Here is a 17,505-nt window from a genome sequence, read left to right on the forward strand (position 1 = left end):
TTGGAGGGAAGCCCACAGGTTCAAATTGTACCTGCCGAGGAGCGCTTGGTGATTCGCAATGCGGAGTTGTAATGCCGCAGTCGAATAAATTTTTCTACCAAATAAGTCCAGTTTTTTATTTTCTTTGTTCTTTGGTGTACTGGACTGGGCCCCCTGTCTGTCCCTCTGATTAACCGCATCTACAACCAACGACCCAGGGGGGGGGTGGTTGTAGAGGTATTCAAACCCTTGGGCGGGAACGTAATACTTGCGTTCCGCAGTCTTAGAAGTGGCCGACACTGACGCTGGGGTCTCCCACAGGGGCTTGACCACCTTTAAGACCCTATCGTGGACAGGAGCGCGACGCGGGAGGGGCCTGCTGAGCTAGAGGTCCCGAAAAGAGGATCCTCCTCCTCCGAAAGTTCTTTTAGGTCGAGCTGCAGATTGTCAGCTAGCCTCCTGAGCAGTTCCTGATGGGTCTTATAATCAGGCAGGGGTGTTCTCTGGTCCCTGGAGGTGGTGTCAGGAGGAGAGGAGGAGGAGGACTGGTGCAGGGGACCCGTAGATGGACCCTCCATCGGGTCGGACTCCTCATCCGAGGAGTCCGGTCTGTCCTGACTAGGATGTGGGGGAGGGGGCTGGACCGCCACTGAGGGGACCGACGCCGCACCCTGGGTCTGTTGTTGAGGCCATGGTCCCCAATATGGCCATTGCCAGGGCCCATGCATCCATGCTGGCACCGGTCCCGGTGCCGTGGATGTTGCGGGCCCGGAAGGTGCCGGGCTACGGGACTTCGGGCGCTTCCCCTTGTCCTTGCCCCGATCCTGCAGTGATCTGCTCCTGGAGGAGCGGGAGCGGCTACGGCGGTATCTGTGACGCCGGCGCAGCGGGGAGCGGCTACAAGTAGACGAGCGGCCCCGGGACCGTCTTGCTCTACCGTGGCCAGGCGACCTAGAGCGGTCTCTCCCTCGGCTGCGTCTTCTCCGGTGCTCCGGAGAGTCTCCGAGTGGCCGGGCGTGCGGCACCGGGGACCGCCTCGGGGTAACTCTGGGGGCCCTCGCCGACGGCGACCGGTGGTAGGGTTCCGGGGCAGGGCGACCCCGACGGCTGCCAGCGGATGGGGAGCGATGGCTGTCCTGGGAACGCTCACGGGCCCGGACCGGAGATCGTGACCGGTGACGAGGGCTGTAGCGGTGCCGAGAGTCCGACCGGTGCCGAGAGTCCGACCGGTGCCGAGAGTCCGACCGGTGCCGTATAGCTCGGCGCCGAGAGCCCGAACGGTGCCGAGAGGCTGACCGGTGCCGAGAGTCCGACCGGTGCCGTATAGCTCGGTGCCTAGAGCCCGACCGGTGCCGGTCATCACCAGGAGAGGGTGTTCGGTGCCGGGAGCTGCGCACCGGGGAGCGAGAGTGGCGCCCGCGTGGATGTTCAGAGCGCCTCTGCTCCGCTTGTGAACCAGATCGGTGCCGAGAGGTACGCACCGAAGTGCGAGGATGGTCAGTCTCTCTCGGTGCCGGCAGGCTCTCCTGACGATGGAGGGACGCCGAGGATCTGGTGGGCGATGGAGAGTGGCCGCTCTCGGAACCTCGGGACCGCTCCAGTTGCTGCGGTACCGAGGTGCTCAACGACATAAGGTCGGAGCTAGGAGGGGGGGATCCCGCTTCCCCCGTCCTCGACCGTCTGGGGGGAGACGATGGTTCCTGTCTCCGCTGCCCACCGGGGTAACCCAGCACGGATCTACCCCGAGACGCCAACCCTGACTCCCTCGGCCGAGGGGGGGGTGGAGGCGTTGGCATGGCCATGAGGGCTCGTGCCGCTACAAACGCCTCCGGCGTCGACGGCCCTTGCAGGAGAGGTCCCCCACCCCCCGGGGTCGGGGGAGGCTCTCTGCGTGGCGACGCCGGTGTCGGCTCTAATCGTACCCCCTGCTGTACCGGTAGCAGGGGGGAGTCCATAGGCACCGGGTCCAGCCGCTTCTTCTTCTTCGGCACCTTTAGCGCCGGTGCCGCTGTCGGTGCCGGGGGCGCGCTGTGCGCCGATGAGACGCTCGGTGCCGATGGAGATCCCGAGGGCTCGGAGACCGGGCGAAGCGCCGACTCCATTAGGATCGTCCGAAGGCGGGCATCTCGCTCCTTCTGTGTCCTGGGTTTGAAGGACTTGCAGATGCAGCACTTGTCCTTCCTGTGGAGCTCGCCCAGGCAGCGAAGACAGCGGTCGTGCGGGTCGCTGATGGGGAAAGCCTTCGAGCATTCTGCGCAGGCTTTAAACCCCGAAGTGCCCGGCATGGCGCCGGGAGCCCGTAAGGGCTAACTAAGTACTTAAACCACTAAAACTATTACTACTTTTTTTTTTTTTTTTTTTTTACTATACAGGTTAAAACTATGAACTTTTAACAACTAACTACAACTATAAAACTATAACTAGAACAGGTTGAGGAGATTGCTACTTGCGATACAGCAAGGGGCAGCGTTCCAAAAGACCGTCACGGGCGGAAAGAAGGAACTGGTGGCCACGGGGTCGGCAGGCTTCCTATATACCGCGACATGAGCGCGGCACTCCAGGGGGCGCAGGAGCCGACCCGCAGGGGGTTGCTAGGGCAGAAAAGCTTCCGGAGGCTCGTGCACGGGGCGCGCACTCACCTATGATGGAATGCATATGAGCAAACACTCGAAGAGAGAAACTCGGGCCTTTTGGTGGGCACATAGGACCTTTGTCTGCTCTTTTCGGGGTGGGAGAGCATGTGGCCAAGATATGCCACACAGTGACCGCCAGTTGCAGAATGTCCTCGTTTATCAGTAGGGCCAGTATAGATGTGTGAAAATGTCTAGTAGGTGTTGCTGCTTGTCCTGCACTTCTTCCAACAGAATTTCAAGGGCATGAGCTATCCTACTTAGCAGGTCTTGAAATTATTGGTGGTTGTCTGGGGTAGAGGAAGGGATTGACGATATGGTCTCGTCCGGGGATGACGAGGGGCATCCTTCTGGATCCGCCATTACTATCAGGAATGGGCTGATAGGGGCATCTTCTAATCAGGTTGGTGATATAAGAGAGAGCCCTCCTGTATTGAATGGGACAGTTCTGAAGGAGAATACTGGGGCCATGAGCTCCAACCTGGTTGATCCTGCTGTTACAGCTGTGGAACCCAGGGAGTTGGGTATCCTGGCTTGAGGTAAGGGAGGGTATTGCCACAGTGCCATCAGGACCTTCCGATAGTCATGTCCTTGGAATGGAAGTGGCAGGCCTTATGTAATGTCTGAGCCCTCAGACTCCGAGGAGGAGCCCATGTCCTGCATCAGCAGCAGTACCAATGGACCCACCAGAGTAGGGAGTGTCGTATGAACATGGCCAGATGGTGGCAGATCCGATACAGGGGATGGGCCAATTTCAGTAAGTGAGAGTACCAGGGCATGCAGAGAATGTGTTTTTTTCCAGGTCGAACAGTTCATGAGGCCCAGGAGCAGTTGTGAGTCTCCCCGGAATCAATGGCACACAATCAATGGATGAAACTGAGGCCAATAAGATTACCAGTGTGGGGACCGATGATTCACTGGATGCCAGTGGAGCTGATGCCGATCCGTAACTGAGACCGACAGATATGGGAATCGATGCAGCCTTTTGTTACTCTTGTGGGTTTTAGAGTGTGGTGCCCATCCTCGGGCAGAGCTTGCAGGCGGCCCAGTGTCTTTCTCAGATCTGGAGGAAGACTTACTGCCATGCCTATGTGCATACTTCCATGACTTATAGCTAGGCCCTGGCAAGGGGTCCATAGCACTGGTCCTGGCAGAGCCAGGCTGGGGTTCTGTGGCAGAAGGTATACTTTTGGACTGTTCAAGGCAATGTATGTGGATTCCCCAGTCAGGTCCAACTGCAGCCCAATGGTGACCTCCATGATGTGCTTCTCACGGCTGAGGGCTCTACTTTGCCATGTATGGGCAGGGAAGGAGAAACAGATGATGCACCTGGACGTAGCGTGGGCTTCCCCCAAGCAATACAGACAGCATCAGTGTTCGTCCTTGAGAGAGAGAAAAAAAAGGGCAGGAAGCACACACTTTGAATCCCAGCATCTTTGTCAAACTCCAGTACCCAGACGCGAGTGCTGGAGCGGGGGGAAAGGAAATTGTTTGTCGGGGAACTGCTAAAGTGGCATCCTAACTCCTGAGACTTGTAGAACTTAAAAAAAAAAAAAGAAAAAAAAGAAAATTACTCCAGAATACTACAGAAATCTTGACAATGTACCTAGATACGGGTGCTGGGGTTGGGGATGGGAAGTGTTGTGAATTGCTTGGCGGGAAACCGCCACAGTGGCATCCCCAGTTCTTTATCCTCCAAAACTTGCAGAAACAAGAAAATACCACATAAACCAACAAAATCCTGACTTAACCAAGAATAAAAACTATTTTTTGAGAAAAGTTTGGAAAACGTGTCATCAATGATGGGAGAACAGCTGAAGGTCCAACTTGGACCATGCAGCAGTGAGAAGGAACTGAAGATGCAGTCGGTCTGCTCTGCCCTTTATCGCCTCAATTGAAACCACAAGGCAATGCAGGGGCACATGTGCAGACCAACAAACACTACTACTTTGAAAAGCTCTGGCTCCAGTTGCATTGCACATGTGCACTACCCTCAATGGAATACAATAGGGACCATTACTTGAAGAAGTACTGTGGATGAGGAAAGTGACCAATGGAAGCATGTGACTATGAGAATAAGACAGAGGAAAAGACTGGCTAGCGACAGAGACATAGAGCTGAGGAATAGGTTTGCTGAGTTGGAAAATGAAGGGGGGAGGCAGGCAATAACAAAAGATGGGAGAGTGAGAAAGAAGAGAAGAGAGGTTAGTCCTACAAGAAGAGTGGAAGAGACAATGGAGATAGTCAGAGTTCAGAGCCCCAGGAGGATAGATGATGACTTGCAGAAGATTGCAAATGAGAACAGAAGACAAGAAAACTTGCAGCCAGAAACAACAGAATAGGAAAGGCTGGAGAATTGCACCAACATGAGGAAGAGGCAGGTCAATGTGATAGGGGACTTTCTACTAAGAAGAAAAGACAGGCCTGTCACCAGAGTTCATCTGGAGAACACAAGGGCGTGCTGTCCTCCTGGAGCTAAGATATGGAATGTGGACCTAAGGCTGAAGAAGATCCTAATGGGAGTAGGCAAGAATCTACTGATTGTCCTTCACATGGGGACAAAGAATACTGCTAGATTCTCATTAGGATGCATTAAGGAAGACTACACCAGGCTGGGGAAGATGCTTAAAGAAATGGAAGCTCAGGTGATCTTCAGTGGGATTCTACCTGTCTCTAGAGGAGGAGAGCAGAGGCAAGACACTATTATGATGATCAACAGATGGCTTGGGCAATGGTCCTATGAAGAGGGTCTTGAGGTGTTACACCATTGGGAGGCTTTCACCAACATAGGACTGTTCTCATGGGATGGACTATACCTGATTAAAGAGGGAAACAGACTTCTGGGATGGAGGTTGGCACAACTGATAAAAAGAGCCTTAAACTAGGAATTCAGGAGAGATGGTTGGGAGATGCTCATGTAATCTCAGTGCATGGCTCTAATATTTGAGCAGCAGGAAAATCAAGTAAAATAGGATACAGCAATGAAGAAAGGAACAACAGAGGGTAGGAGAATGGACATCAAGAGGCAAGATAGTGCCAACATCACTGACAGTAACAATGAGATAGGCAATACTAGCAGTAAAACAACTGTGCCTAATTCGGTGAGGAACCTGGGTGAAGCCAAGCAGAAACAACTAAGATATCTGTACACCTCTGCAAGAAACTTCAGTAGCAAAATGGAAGATCTAGAATTACTGATGCAGGAAGTGAAACCAGATATTATAGGGATAATGGAAATATGGTGGAATAGTAATCATGATTAGAATAAGGTATTGAAGGATATGTACAGTTCAGGAATGACAGAAATAAAGACAAAGGTGGTAGAGTAGCACTATATATTAATGATAGGTAGGCTGTAAAGAAACTAGAAGTGATGGAATGGATAAAATGGAATCTGGATCATAATCAATTGGGGAAGAAAGGTAACAGAGACTCCACCTGGACAGTGCTGGAGGTCTGCTACAGACTCCCAGGATCTGATCTGAATATGGATAGAAACTATTTAATACTTTTAATTAAATATAAAGTACTGGGAATTTTGTGATTATGGGAGACTTCCATTTTCCAGACATAGATTGGAGGACAAGTGCTATTAATAATGGTAGAGCTCAGATATTCCTGGATGTGATAGCTGACAGATTTCTTCACCAAATGGTCATTGAATCAACAAGAGGTAATGCCATTTTAGATTTAGTATTGGTAAGTAGCAAGCACCTCATAAAAGAACTGGTTGTAGAGGACACCATTGGTTGGTGTGATCATGAGTTAATTCAGTTTAAACCAAAGGGAACGATAAACAAAATAGGTATGTAACTAGAATCTTGATTTCAAAAGGGCAAAATTTAAAAAATTAAAGGAACTAGTTAGGGAAGTGAACTGGATTGAAAAACTCAAGGATCTGAATGTGGAGGAGGCTTGGAATTATTTTAAGTCAAAGTTGCAGAAACTATGTGAAGCCTGGATCCCACGCAATGGAAAAAATCTGTAGGGAACGGTTGCAAAACCAAACTGGATAATAAAAGCATCTCAAAGAGCTTATTGAGAAAAAACACAAAGCCTACAAGGAAAGGAAGAAGGAATGGATGAGCCATGAAAGCTACTTCTTGGAGATCAGAAAGCGTAAGGAAAAAGCCAAGCAGACTTGGACATTGCAAAGAAAATTAAAACCAATAGTTTAAGTTTCTTTAGCCATATAGAAAAGAAAACAAGGAAAGAAGAAGTGGGACCACTAAGCAGAGGATAGGATGGAGATTAAAGATAATCTAAGTATGGCCCAACACCTAAACGAATACTTGGCCTCATTTTTTAATAAGGATAATGAGGAGCTTCAGGACAGTGGCAGGCTGGCTAACTAAAACAAAGATATGGAAATAGAAATTACCACATCTGAGGTGGAAGCCAAGCTTAATTGGAGCAAATCGGGGGATCTCCATCTAAGAATACTAAAGGAACTGGCACATGAAATTGCAAGCCTGATAGCAAGAATGTTGAATGAATCTGTAAATTTGTGGGTCATACCCTACGACTGGAAAATTGCAAATATACTACCTATATTTAAGAAAGGAAAAAAAAAGTGATCTGGGTAACTACACGCCCATTAGTTTGACCTAAATTGTATGCAAGGTCTTAGAACACAGACAGAAAGACAGAGTAGTTAAGGACATATAGGTAAACAGTAATTGAGATAAAATATAACATGATCTACATTTTGTAAAACTATCACAGACAAACCTGATCCTTTTCTTTGAGAAGATAACTGATTTTCTAGACAGAGGAAATGCAGTAGATCTAATCTACCTGGATTTCAGGAAAGCATTTGATACACTTCCACATAGGAAATTATTAGTTGAATTGGAGAAGATGGGGATTAATACGAGAACCAAAAGGTGGGGTAAGAAACTGGGTAAAGGGGAGACTACAACAGGTCAGGCTGAAGACTGAACTGTGAAGCTGGAGGGAAGTTACTAGTGGATCCTCAGGGATCAGTCTTGGGACTAATCTTATTTAACATTTTCATTAATGACCTCGGCACAAAAAGTGGGAGCGTGCTAATAAAATATGCAAATGACACAAAATTGGGAGGTATTGCCAATATGAAGGAGGACCGGGATATCATACAAGAAGATTTGGATAATCTTGAAAACTGGAGTAATAGAAATAAGATTAAGTGCAAAGTGAAGGTCATGCACTTAGAAAATAAGAACAAGAATATTTGCTATAAGCTGAGGACATATCATTTGGAAGTGGCAGAGGAGCAGAAAGACCTGGGTGTATTGGTCGATCACAGGATGATTATGAGCTGCCAATGTGATATGGCCATGAAAAAGGCTAATACAATCCTAGGATGCATCAGGTGAGGTATTTCCAGTAGAGACAGGGAAGTGTTACTATCATTGTACAAGGCACTGGTGAGACCTCATCTGGAATACTGTGTGCAATTCTGGTCTCCCATGTATAAGAAAGATGAATTCAAACTGGAACAGGTGCAGAGAAAGGCTACTAGCATGATCAGAAGAATGGAGAACCTATCTTATGAGAGAAGACTTAAGGAGCTTGGCTTATTTAGCCTAACAAAACTAAACTACGTTACCACAGAGAATTCTTTCCCAGGTATCTGGCTGGTGGGTCTTGCCCACACGCTCCTGGTCTAACTGATCACCATATTTGGGGTCAGGAAGCAATTTCCTCCAGATCAGAGTGAGACCGGGCTTTTTTCTTCCCATTCCTTTGCAGAGTGGGACACAAGTCACTTGCTGGTTTGAAACAGAGTAAATGGTGGAGTCTCTGTAACTTGAAGTCTTTAAATTGAGATTTGAGGACTTCAGTAATTCAGCCAGAGGTTATGGGCCTTTTACAGGAATGGGTGGGTGAGGTTCTGTGGCCTACAATGTGCAGGAGGTCAGACTAGATGATCATGATAGCCTTCTGGCCTTAAAATCTATGAATTATTGGCCCTGATTTTGACTAATTCCTGATTCACACCACAGCAAGTGAGATCAGAATCAGGCGTGTTAGGTTTAATATCTGTAATCACAATTCACTGTACATAGGTGATAACTGCCCTCTTGTGAGTGGATAGTTTTGTTACCTCTACTTAGTCTGCTGTAGTATATAACCTTCAATATTGCTGAAAAATAACGATCAGCAGCATCTTCTTATTTGCTTGCTTGTATTTCACTAATAATAAAATAATAATTAAATGTGCACTTAAGCACCTTCCAGTCTCGTATCCCAGACTGCTTTGCAAGCATGAATTAAGTAAGCCTCACGACTCAGTATTATTATCCAGGTGTTTAGGGAGGCTGTCAATTCACAGGGTTGAATTTGACAGTTTTGATCTGGGGACATTTTTATTGTTATTGAAAGTTGGGTTGTTGACTATTGTATGGTTGGTTCCATATGGATATTGGAATGCAGTACTCCAGTTAAGTGACTCCAGAGATATGGGCCATATAAAAGTAAATAAATAAAGTTAGATTGTAAACTCTTTGGGACGAGGACCATTATTTTTTCTTCTGTATTTGTACAGCACCTAGCACAACAGGTCCCTGCCCGAGTCTCATAGGCACTATGGTAACACAAATATAATAAATAAAGTTTTACTGATGGAGAAAGTGAGGCAGTGAGACTTGCCTGATGTTTGTGGCAGAGCCTGGAACTCCTGTGCTGTAACCACTAGACTGCACTCCCTTTCTTATGTGCTATCTAGCTTGGCTGACTTTTAACACGTTATGTTAACAATGGCCCCAATTCAGCAAAATATTTGATGATGTGCCTAATTTGAAGCAGACTTCTATAGGAGTAGGATTAGGCTCAGTATGAAGCAATACACAGAATTTCAACTGTCATAATAATAATATCATAACTTATAATAGCATCTGGGACAGATTGGAATCCTTTCATCTTTCCTTGGAATTAATAATTGTCAGGTTCCATTTCACCTGAAATTATGGTCCTTTGAATAACAACCGAGTTATGCTGAATTAACAAGAAAAAATAATGAGAAGTCAACTTTATGTTTGACTTTAGGAAGAACAAAAAATAGCAGATCCATCATTGTGACATCCACCAATGTTGCCAGCGGCCAAAACAACATTAATAGAGCACCTCACAGAGATCAAAAGATGTCATTATAGACTATTCAGGGGCCAAAAACAAGCTACTGAATAAGCACGGATGAACAAGATGACTGAAAACAGAAGTGGTTTTCTTTTTAATGAACAAGCAACTAGGAGAAGCCACACACTGCATCTGTGCCATTAAATACAGTCTCATACATCTGAAAAGTACGTGCTTTTGAAAATCCCAACCCATCCTTTACCCTCAGGATTACAACACTTTCCCTTACAACAAATGGATTAAATTCATTAAATGGATTGAAAGATGGCTCTCTGACAGATCTCAAAATGTAGCTGTAAACGGGGAATTATCATCGAGCAGGTGTGGGGTCCTGCAAGGACTAGTTCTTGGCCTTAAACTATGTAGCATTTTTATCAATGACCTGGAAGAAAACAAAAAATCATTACTCACAAAGTTGGCAGATGACACTAAGATTGGGGGAGAGGTAAATAATGAAGAGGAAAGATTACTGATACAGAGCAGTCTGGATCATTTGGTAAAATGGGCCCAATCATGCAATATGCATTTCAGTACAGTCAACTATGAAGTCATATATATATAGGACCAAAGAATGTAGGCCAGTTACAGGATAGTGACTCTATCCTAGATTCTGCAGTGACTCTGAAAAAAATTGGGGGCCACAGTGAAAATCTGCTGACCTTGAGCTCTCCTAGTGTGATGGTGTGGCCAAATGGGCGAATGTGATCCGTGGATGTGCAAACAAAGGAATATTGAGTAGGAGTAGAGAGAGGATAATGCCTCTGTATTTGGCACTGATGTGACTGCTACTAGAACTATTCACACATCAACATGTATGTTGAAAAACTGAAGGGGGGTCTGAAGTCGACCATGAGAATGATTAAAGGATTGGAAACCATGCCCTGTAGTGATAAATTCAAGAGCTCACCTACTTAAGCTGATCTAACAGAGGGGTTCTCAACCTTTTTCTTTCTGAGCCCCCCCAACATGCTATAAAAACTCCAGAGCCCAGCAGGGGGTGGGTCCTTAGGGCTTCTAGCTTTAGCCACCGGGTGTGGAGGGGGCCTTGGGGCTTTCGTTATTCAGGGTTTGAGGTTTCAGCCGTGGAGGGGGAACTCGGGGATCGGGGCTCCAAGTGGGGGAAGCTTGGGGCTTCAGACCTGAGGGGCATTGGGGCTCTGGATTCAGCCCCGTGGGGGGCGCTGGGGCTCAGGAATGCCCGCAACTCCGCTCCTGGTTTCAGCCCTGCCATGGCGCTGGGGCTTGGGATGCCATGCTTCAGCTGCAGTGCCCCGCAGCCCTCCCAAAACTGGCTCACGACCCCCTGATTGGGAACCATCTATCTAAAAGAAGGTTAAGTGCTGACTTGATCACAGTCTACAAGTTCCTAAATGGGGAACAGACATTTGATAGGAGAGGGCTCTTCAATCCGGCAGACAAAGGTGTAACAAGATTCAATGGCTGGGAAATAAAGCTAGACCAACTCGGACTAGAAATAAGGCATATATTTTTAAACAGCAAGGAACAACTTACTAAAAGGTTGTGATGGTTCCTCCATCACTAGCATTTTTAAATCAACATTAGATGCTTTCTAAGAGGTGTGCTTTAGTTCAAACAGGAATTAAATCAGGGAAGTTCTATGCAAAAGGTCAGAATAGATGATCACGGTGATCCTTTCTGACCTGTATAATTCATGACTCAATAATCAAACCAAAGCACTTAAGGAAAGTCAGCAAAGTCACATTGCTAAAATGGTTACTCTCTTGTAGTCAGCCTCAAGGAAAGAGAAGGAAGTCAAGGAAGACTTATTAAAGTTTATTATAACGTGGCCAACCTCAAGCGTTCAAAAATCATGAGTCACAAACAAAACATCATGAGATTGGCTTAAAAATCATGAGATTGTTGAACAGCAATACAGGCTGGGTTCTTTTTGTTTGCCTTCTGTTTTTAGAGCCTTTAGAATTCATATTTTCAAGCTTTTCTTTGGAAACATGAGCTCTTTTATTGAAGTCCTTCTCCCCATGCATATCTCTACAGATGCCAATGCCTACAGTTTTTCTGAGCCACCACAGATAAAGCTGACATGGCTCTTGTCAGTTTAACAACTGCCCCAAGGTTCTGAATAGCAGCTTTATATCACACCAGAATCAAATTAATTTCATTCTTCTGCTTGGCAAAGCTCTGGGCAACAGCAGAGACTCAGGAACACATCTCCACCACATTACGCATTTGGTGTAATACCATGCCACCTTAATAGTGGTTAGATGTAACAAGTTAGCGGATGTTCTTCTGTATTGCTTTTGTTTGCTATTAATGTAGTTTGTTCAGGACTGTCCTCAACTGCATGTTCCAATGCCACAAATTAGTGAAAAGGATGGGATGTCTAGATAATCAATCTATGCTAACACTCCACAAACAATGAACAAATTGAGGTGAGGAGCACCTGTCTGACGCTTTATTTTAATCAAGATCATTGTGGGTCTAGAAATAAAATTATTCCCTATGATGAATCCTGAGGACTGAGAATCATGCATTGAAAGACTACAGCAGTTTCTTGATGCTAATGGTGCAGCATATAACACAAAGATAGCATTCTCTTCTGAGACCTATGGGAAATAAAACTTATACACACAGCATTGCATACATTCACAGTGACAGAGAAGCTGATAGAGATGAGCTATACAAAGATTGCAGCCACTTTACAAAGGCGTTTGTCACTGAGACCTTTTATCCTGGCAGAACATTTCCAGATCCATAAGTGGAATCAGCCGCCTGCCAAGCCCACCAGTGTGGATGTGGCACAACTGAAGAAGCTAAGCCAGCACTGTCAATTTGGAACAAATCTGGACGATGGTTTGGAGAACTGCCTGGCGTGTGGTTGGAAACACCCAGCCGTTTGCTGACGAGGCTGATCTTAAATAATCCTGAGCTGTGGGACATCACTATGTCAATAAAGACTTCAACAAAAGACATGGAAGGTGAAATGGCCCAAAGAGTGGTGTTTCCCAAACCAGTGTCACATCAGCCAAAGGCTGTATCCTTATTTTAAATGTTTCTCCTGCTGCCAAGCAGACTATAAATTGCCATTTCAAAGGGGAGCTGTGTCAGAAGTACCAAAAAGAACAACATGCACAGTCCATACATAAAAGCAAATAAACTGTAACAAATCCAGATAAAAGAATAAAGTTATTCAAACTGTGCCTGAGCAACTGTCTGCCACTGACAGAGATGGTGATTGCTTAAACATTGCCAATAGGAACGTACATCCAGAAAATAAACCCCAGAAAAACTCAGATATATTATATAGATGAAACCAGGAAACATCTGCTCAGCGTGCAGCGGCAGTCAAAAAACTAACAGAATGTTAGGAACCGTTAGAAAAGGGATAGATAATAAGACAGAAAATATAATTCCACTACATAAAATGATGATATGCTCACACCTTGAATACTGAGTACAATTCTGGTCTCACCATTTCAAAAGAGATATATTAGGATTGGAAAAGGTACAGAGAAGGGCAACAAAAATTATTATGGAATGAAGGATGGATTATGGAAGGATTATGATTCATATGAGGCGAGGTTAAAAAGACCAGGACAGTTCAGTTTAGAAAAGAGATGACTAAGGGGGATATGATAGAGGTCTATAAAATGAATGGTGTGGAGAAAGTGAATAGAGAAGTGTTATTTACCCCTTCATATAATACAAGAACCAGGGGTCACCCATGAAGTTAATAGACAGCAGGTTTAAAACAAACATAAGGAAGTACTTTTTCACTAATGCACCATCGATCAGTGGAACTTGTTAGCAGGGAATGTTGTGAAGGTAAAAAATATAACTGGGTTCAAAAAAGAATTAGCGGAGTTCATGGAGGATAGGTCCATCAATGGTTATTAGCCAAGATGGTCAGAGATGCAACCCCATGCTCTGGGTATCCCTAAGCCTCTGACTGCCAGATGGTGGGACTGGATTGGGGTGGATCACTTGATAACTGCCCTGTTCTGTTCATTCCCTCTGAAGCATCTGGCATTTGCCACTGTTGGAAGATAGGAGTCTGGTCTAGATGGACCATTGGTCTGACCCAGTATGGCCATTTTTATATTCCCAAATAAGCAGTCTCATTGAAGTCAATGGGATTACTAGTGAAAGTACCTGCTCACTGGTGAGCAATAAGGGGTTCACAAACTGGGCCCAAACGATTTCACAATCAATTAATCTCACTATATCATTCCCACTTTGAAATAATTCAATACAGCTCTGTCACACAAACAGGAGTAAGCTCAGCTGCATAGTACACAGGTCCTTGCCCAAGGAATATTTAAATAGACTCAGCAGAACAAGCTCCTTGGTTATTGAATCAGCATTTTTCATGAGCTATAAAAATCAAGACATCTTCCTTTTATGTGGAGATTAATCCATTTGGTGTCTGCAGTGTTTGTTAACATAATGAATCACAGCTGGAATCCCGTTACGCTTCCTGAGAATATAACCTGAACGTGACCCCATTATCTTGCATTTCCCACTCTCATATTGCTGTTTCTTAGCATAAACAGGGATTTTCACTTGGCTCTTGAAAGCATAATTTTCAGATGAAAAATTACACAAACTCCAGATAGCTAATGCTGGTATTCAAAACACATGTTTAGCTAGTGGAATTCAAATAATGTTCCCAAGTCTAAACGTGCTTAAGGGAAGGCCAACAGGCCATCGGTGAAGGCTGGTGCTTGCAAATAAAGCAGCAAGGTCCTGGTCCTGAGCACCCCCATCTGGCGGGATCAGAGTTTATTTAATCAATTTGTACAACCATTGCACCATGTGAATGAGCAATCGTCTTTACCTGCCCTCATTCTGCAAACAAACATGTTGCCTACAGTATTTCAGACACTCACAATAATGAAACCTTCATGTTCTGATTTAATGCTTTCAAAAAAAAACAAAAACGATCAGACATGCAGAGCAGGGCCTGGGAATTCAGACCGTACTCCGGCTTCACCTTGAGCCAGTGCTGAGGAAAGGAGAGGAACTCAGCATTGAGAGTTAAAGTTTAAGGAGCTTCAAGGTCAATAAATAAATATCTAATTAGACAACTTTTAATGTGGAAAATATTGACACACCATCAAATACGTGGATTGTTTAGTCTTCCAAATCCAAGGAGGGTGGAGAGATGTTGTTCAGGGAGACCAAGGAGGAATTGCTAAGAGTCATGGGGTGAAACAGAGGTTAGATATATCAGGAAAATGTCCTAACAGCGTGGTCCAGTCGACTACGGGCTAATTCTCTGAGGAATAGTAGAAGCCTCATTGTTTAAGGCATATACGAGGCCAATCTCTACCTTCAGACTGGAGTATGCGAATTCAGTGGGAGCTGTGATGCTCAGCTGGTTTCCAATAGCTCTCAAGATTCAGTCCACAGAAGGTAACATTTTAAGATGACTTTTTATACACTTTGAGGGAAACTCACCCTTGTGCAGGGGGTCAGCACAAGTGACTATGCGCTGCCTAAACCCACTTGTGAGGATTTAAGTGTGGCACAAGTGGTGCATAGGCTCCTTTGCACAAGGCAGAATTTCACCCTCTGAATGAAATTCACACTCCATGAGGTGGGCCTGAAATAAGCCAGTAACTCATTACCTCGCAGAGTTTGGCTTGATTGTTTCCGCCCCCCCACGTTCACATTTAAAAAGAGCCAAGACAGCATTTTATTTTTTTTTAATACTCCTGGACTAAAATTTTTTAGGCCAAACCTCAGCCCAAAGCAATTTTTTCTTACTTGTGAACCATAAACAATTGACAAATAGGGTTTAACAAGGGTAGCACTGTGTCTTTGAATTTAGAAACTGAACCATAATAAGCGTTACAAACTGCATGGCGCCTCTAGCTACCTATGGCAGTGATTTACAGCTTTGTTGCTTTGAACAACCTACATTAAAATGGGAACATCTGTACCCTCCCTGTACAGCTTGGTATTAGATTAGTAATGGAGAATTACATCCTTAATTGATGTTTTTTCTATTATAATTCAATTATATAAATATATTCAGATACTTTTAGGTTTATGCCTAAAATGAAATTAATAGGAATTGAGATACTGAAGTACTTTTCAATACAATATTTGTTTTTGAAGAATTTTAGAGCTCAGAGATTATCAGAACATTGGACCTGATTCTGCTCTTGGTTACAGCAGTGAAAATCCAAAGTAACTCCTCTGACTTCTGGAGTTAATCCAGATTTATGCTGCTGTAACTGAAAGAGAATCAGGTCCACTGTATTTAAATATATCATCAGTGTTATAATTATGGGGCTTGATTCCCATTTACACTAAGGGCACTTTACTCCATTCTGGCAGCGTAAAGGGCCTTGAAATGGGAGTCAATTATATTTACATCCATTTTAAGGCTCTTTTGCATGGCTAGTGGTGTAAAATGGCTCTCGTGTAATGAGAATCAGATCCATATGATATTTGTTTATATAGGACCAGAATCCACACAAGTCAACTGGAGTTTTTCCATTGATGTTAATGGGCACAGGATCAGGGCCATATACATTATCAACATTTTGCACAACTGTACTTTCACTTGTGCATTCAGAAGACAGTTATTTATGACCCACACAGCATATGTCAGCCCTGTGGGAAAGTCGGGTGCAATCTGATTCCTTAGTTTGAATTGTTTAATGGGGAAAAATGCCCGCAGATGAACCCACTCAGTTTTCTAGTCTTAGGGAGCTGATGAAGTTCACCCTCAAAGCTAAGAAGCTGGGTTAGGAGAGTAGTAGGCTTGTTTACCTAAAAGCATCAACAATGTCAATAAAAAAAAGGTCAAGGCCAAAGAGTATTTACAAAAGCAAGGCCCTCAAAGGCCTCACAAAGCAGAATTACCTTGTCACACCATATTCCGGGGGAGGCTGGTATCTGACAACCGCTGCTTCCGTTCTTGCTGGCAGCGGAGCAGGGTAGGAGGGTTTGAGAATCTCCTGCATCATCCCCGAGTGTTGGTCATTATAAAACAGCCCGTGTTCCTGAGGCTTGCTAATTGGTGACACCACTTGTTTGGCTTTGTAGGGGTACTCGGGCGGGGGACCTCTGGGGTCCATTCCTTTGCCAGAAGGCTGAGAGGGTGGGGCTCCTCCAGTTTTGAACCCTTTGTTGCTCCCTGAGGTAGGGGGGTGTTGCTTAGCACCATTTCTCTCCAAGGACAGCTGCATTATCCTCTCGCTTAGAGATCGGACATGACCCTGCTTAAGTTCTTTAAGTGCTTCATCTTTATGAGCCTGCCCACTGTTGGCCCGATTCACAGTTGGTCTCCCTTCGGTTCTCGATTTCTGACTGGACACGCCGGCAATGTAAAAACTTGGGCCAACGGCACCTGGCTGCTGGCCCCTAAAAAACTGGGACTGGGCCTTTGCCTCCTCATAAGTCGGCAGTTCTTCATTGTTCTGATGAGGCTGAGTGGCCCTGGACTGTTTCTCCATCACAGTATTGTCCACCTGATGTTCTTGCCCCTGGGGTTCCTGGCGTGCTGACTGCTGGACCATTTGTGGATCTTCTTGTGTGAGGTTTTCTGTGGAAGAAAGTGTGCTTGTAGTGCTGTTGGATGGTCCTGCGCTCCCTGTGGCCTGGTGCTGAATTGCCAGCAGATTCATGTTCTCATTTGGATTGCCATACCTCAGCTGCTCCTGGATCAATCGCTGTAATACTGTTCCAGCTGCAACATCCTCTGAACCTCTCATTTCCACCTCTGAGATCCCAAGGAAGTTTGGAGGGTGGAAGTTGCAAAGAGGGTCCTCAACTAAATATAAAA

At 45.4% G+C, this 17,505-nt stretch overlaps 1 protein-coding gene across 1 annotated transcript in view; it reads right to left on the reverse strand.

Moving 5' to 3' along the window:
- Positions 1-17,505, reverse strand: part of AMOTL1 (angiomotin like 1) — a 109,016-nt gene that overhangs the window by 63,726 nt on the left and 27,785 nt on the right. Inside the window, exon 3 of the mRNA XM_067568086.1 lies at positions 16,584-17,493. Coding sequence (XP_067424187.1) covers positions 16,584-17,493 — 910 coding nt within the window. The remainder of the gene's footprint in view (positions 1-16,583; positions 17,494-17,505) is intronic.

The sequence above is a fragment of the Emydura macquarii genome, unplaced genomic scaffold (assembly GCF_026122565.2).
Source record: "Emydura macquarii macquarii isolate MOO-44397 ecotype Brisbane River unplaced genomic scaffold, CSIRO-AGI_Emac_v2 contig_318, whole genome shotgun sequence".
NCBI classification, from domain to species: Eukaryota; Metazoa; Chordata; order Testudines; family Chelidae; genus Emydura; species Emydura macquarii.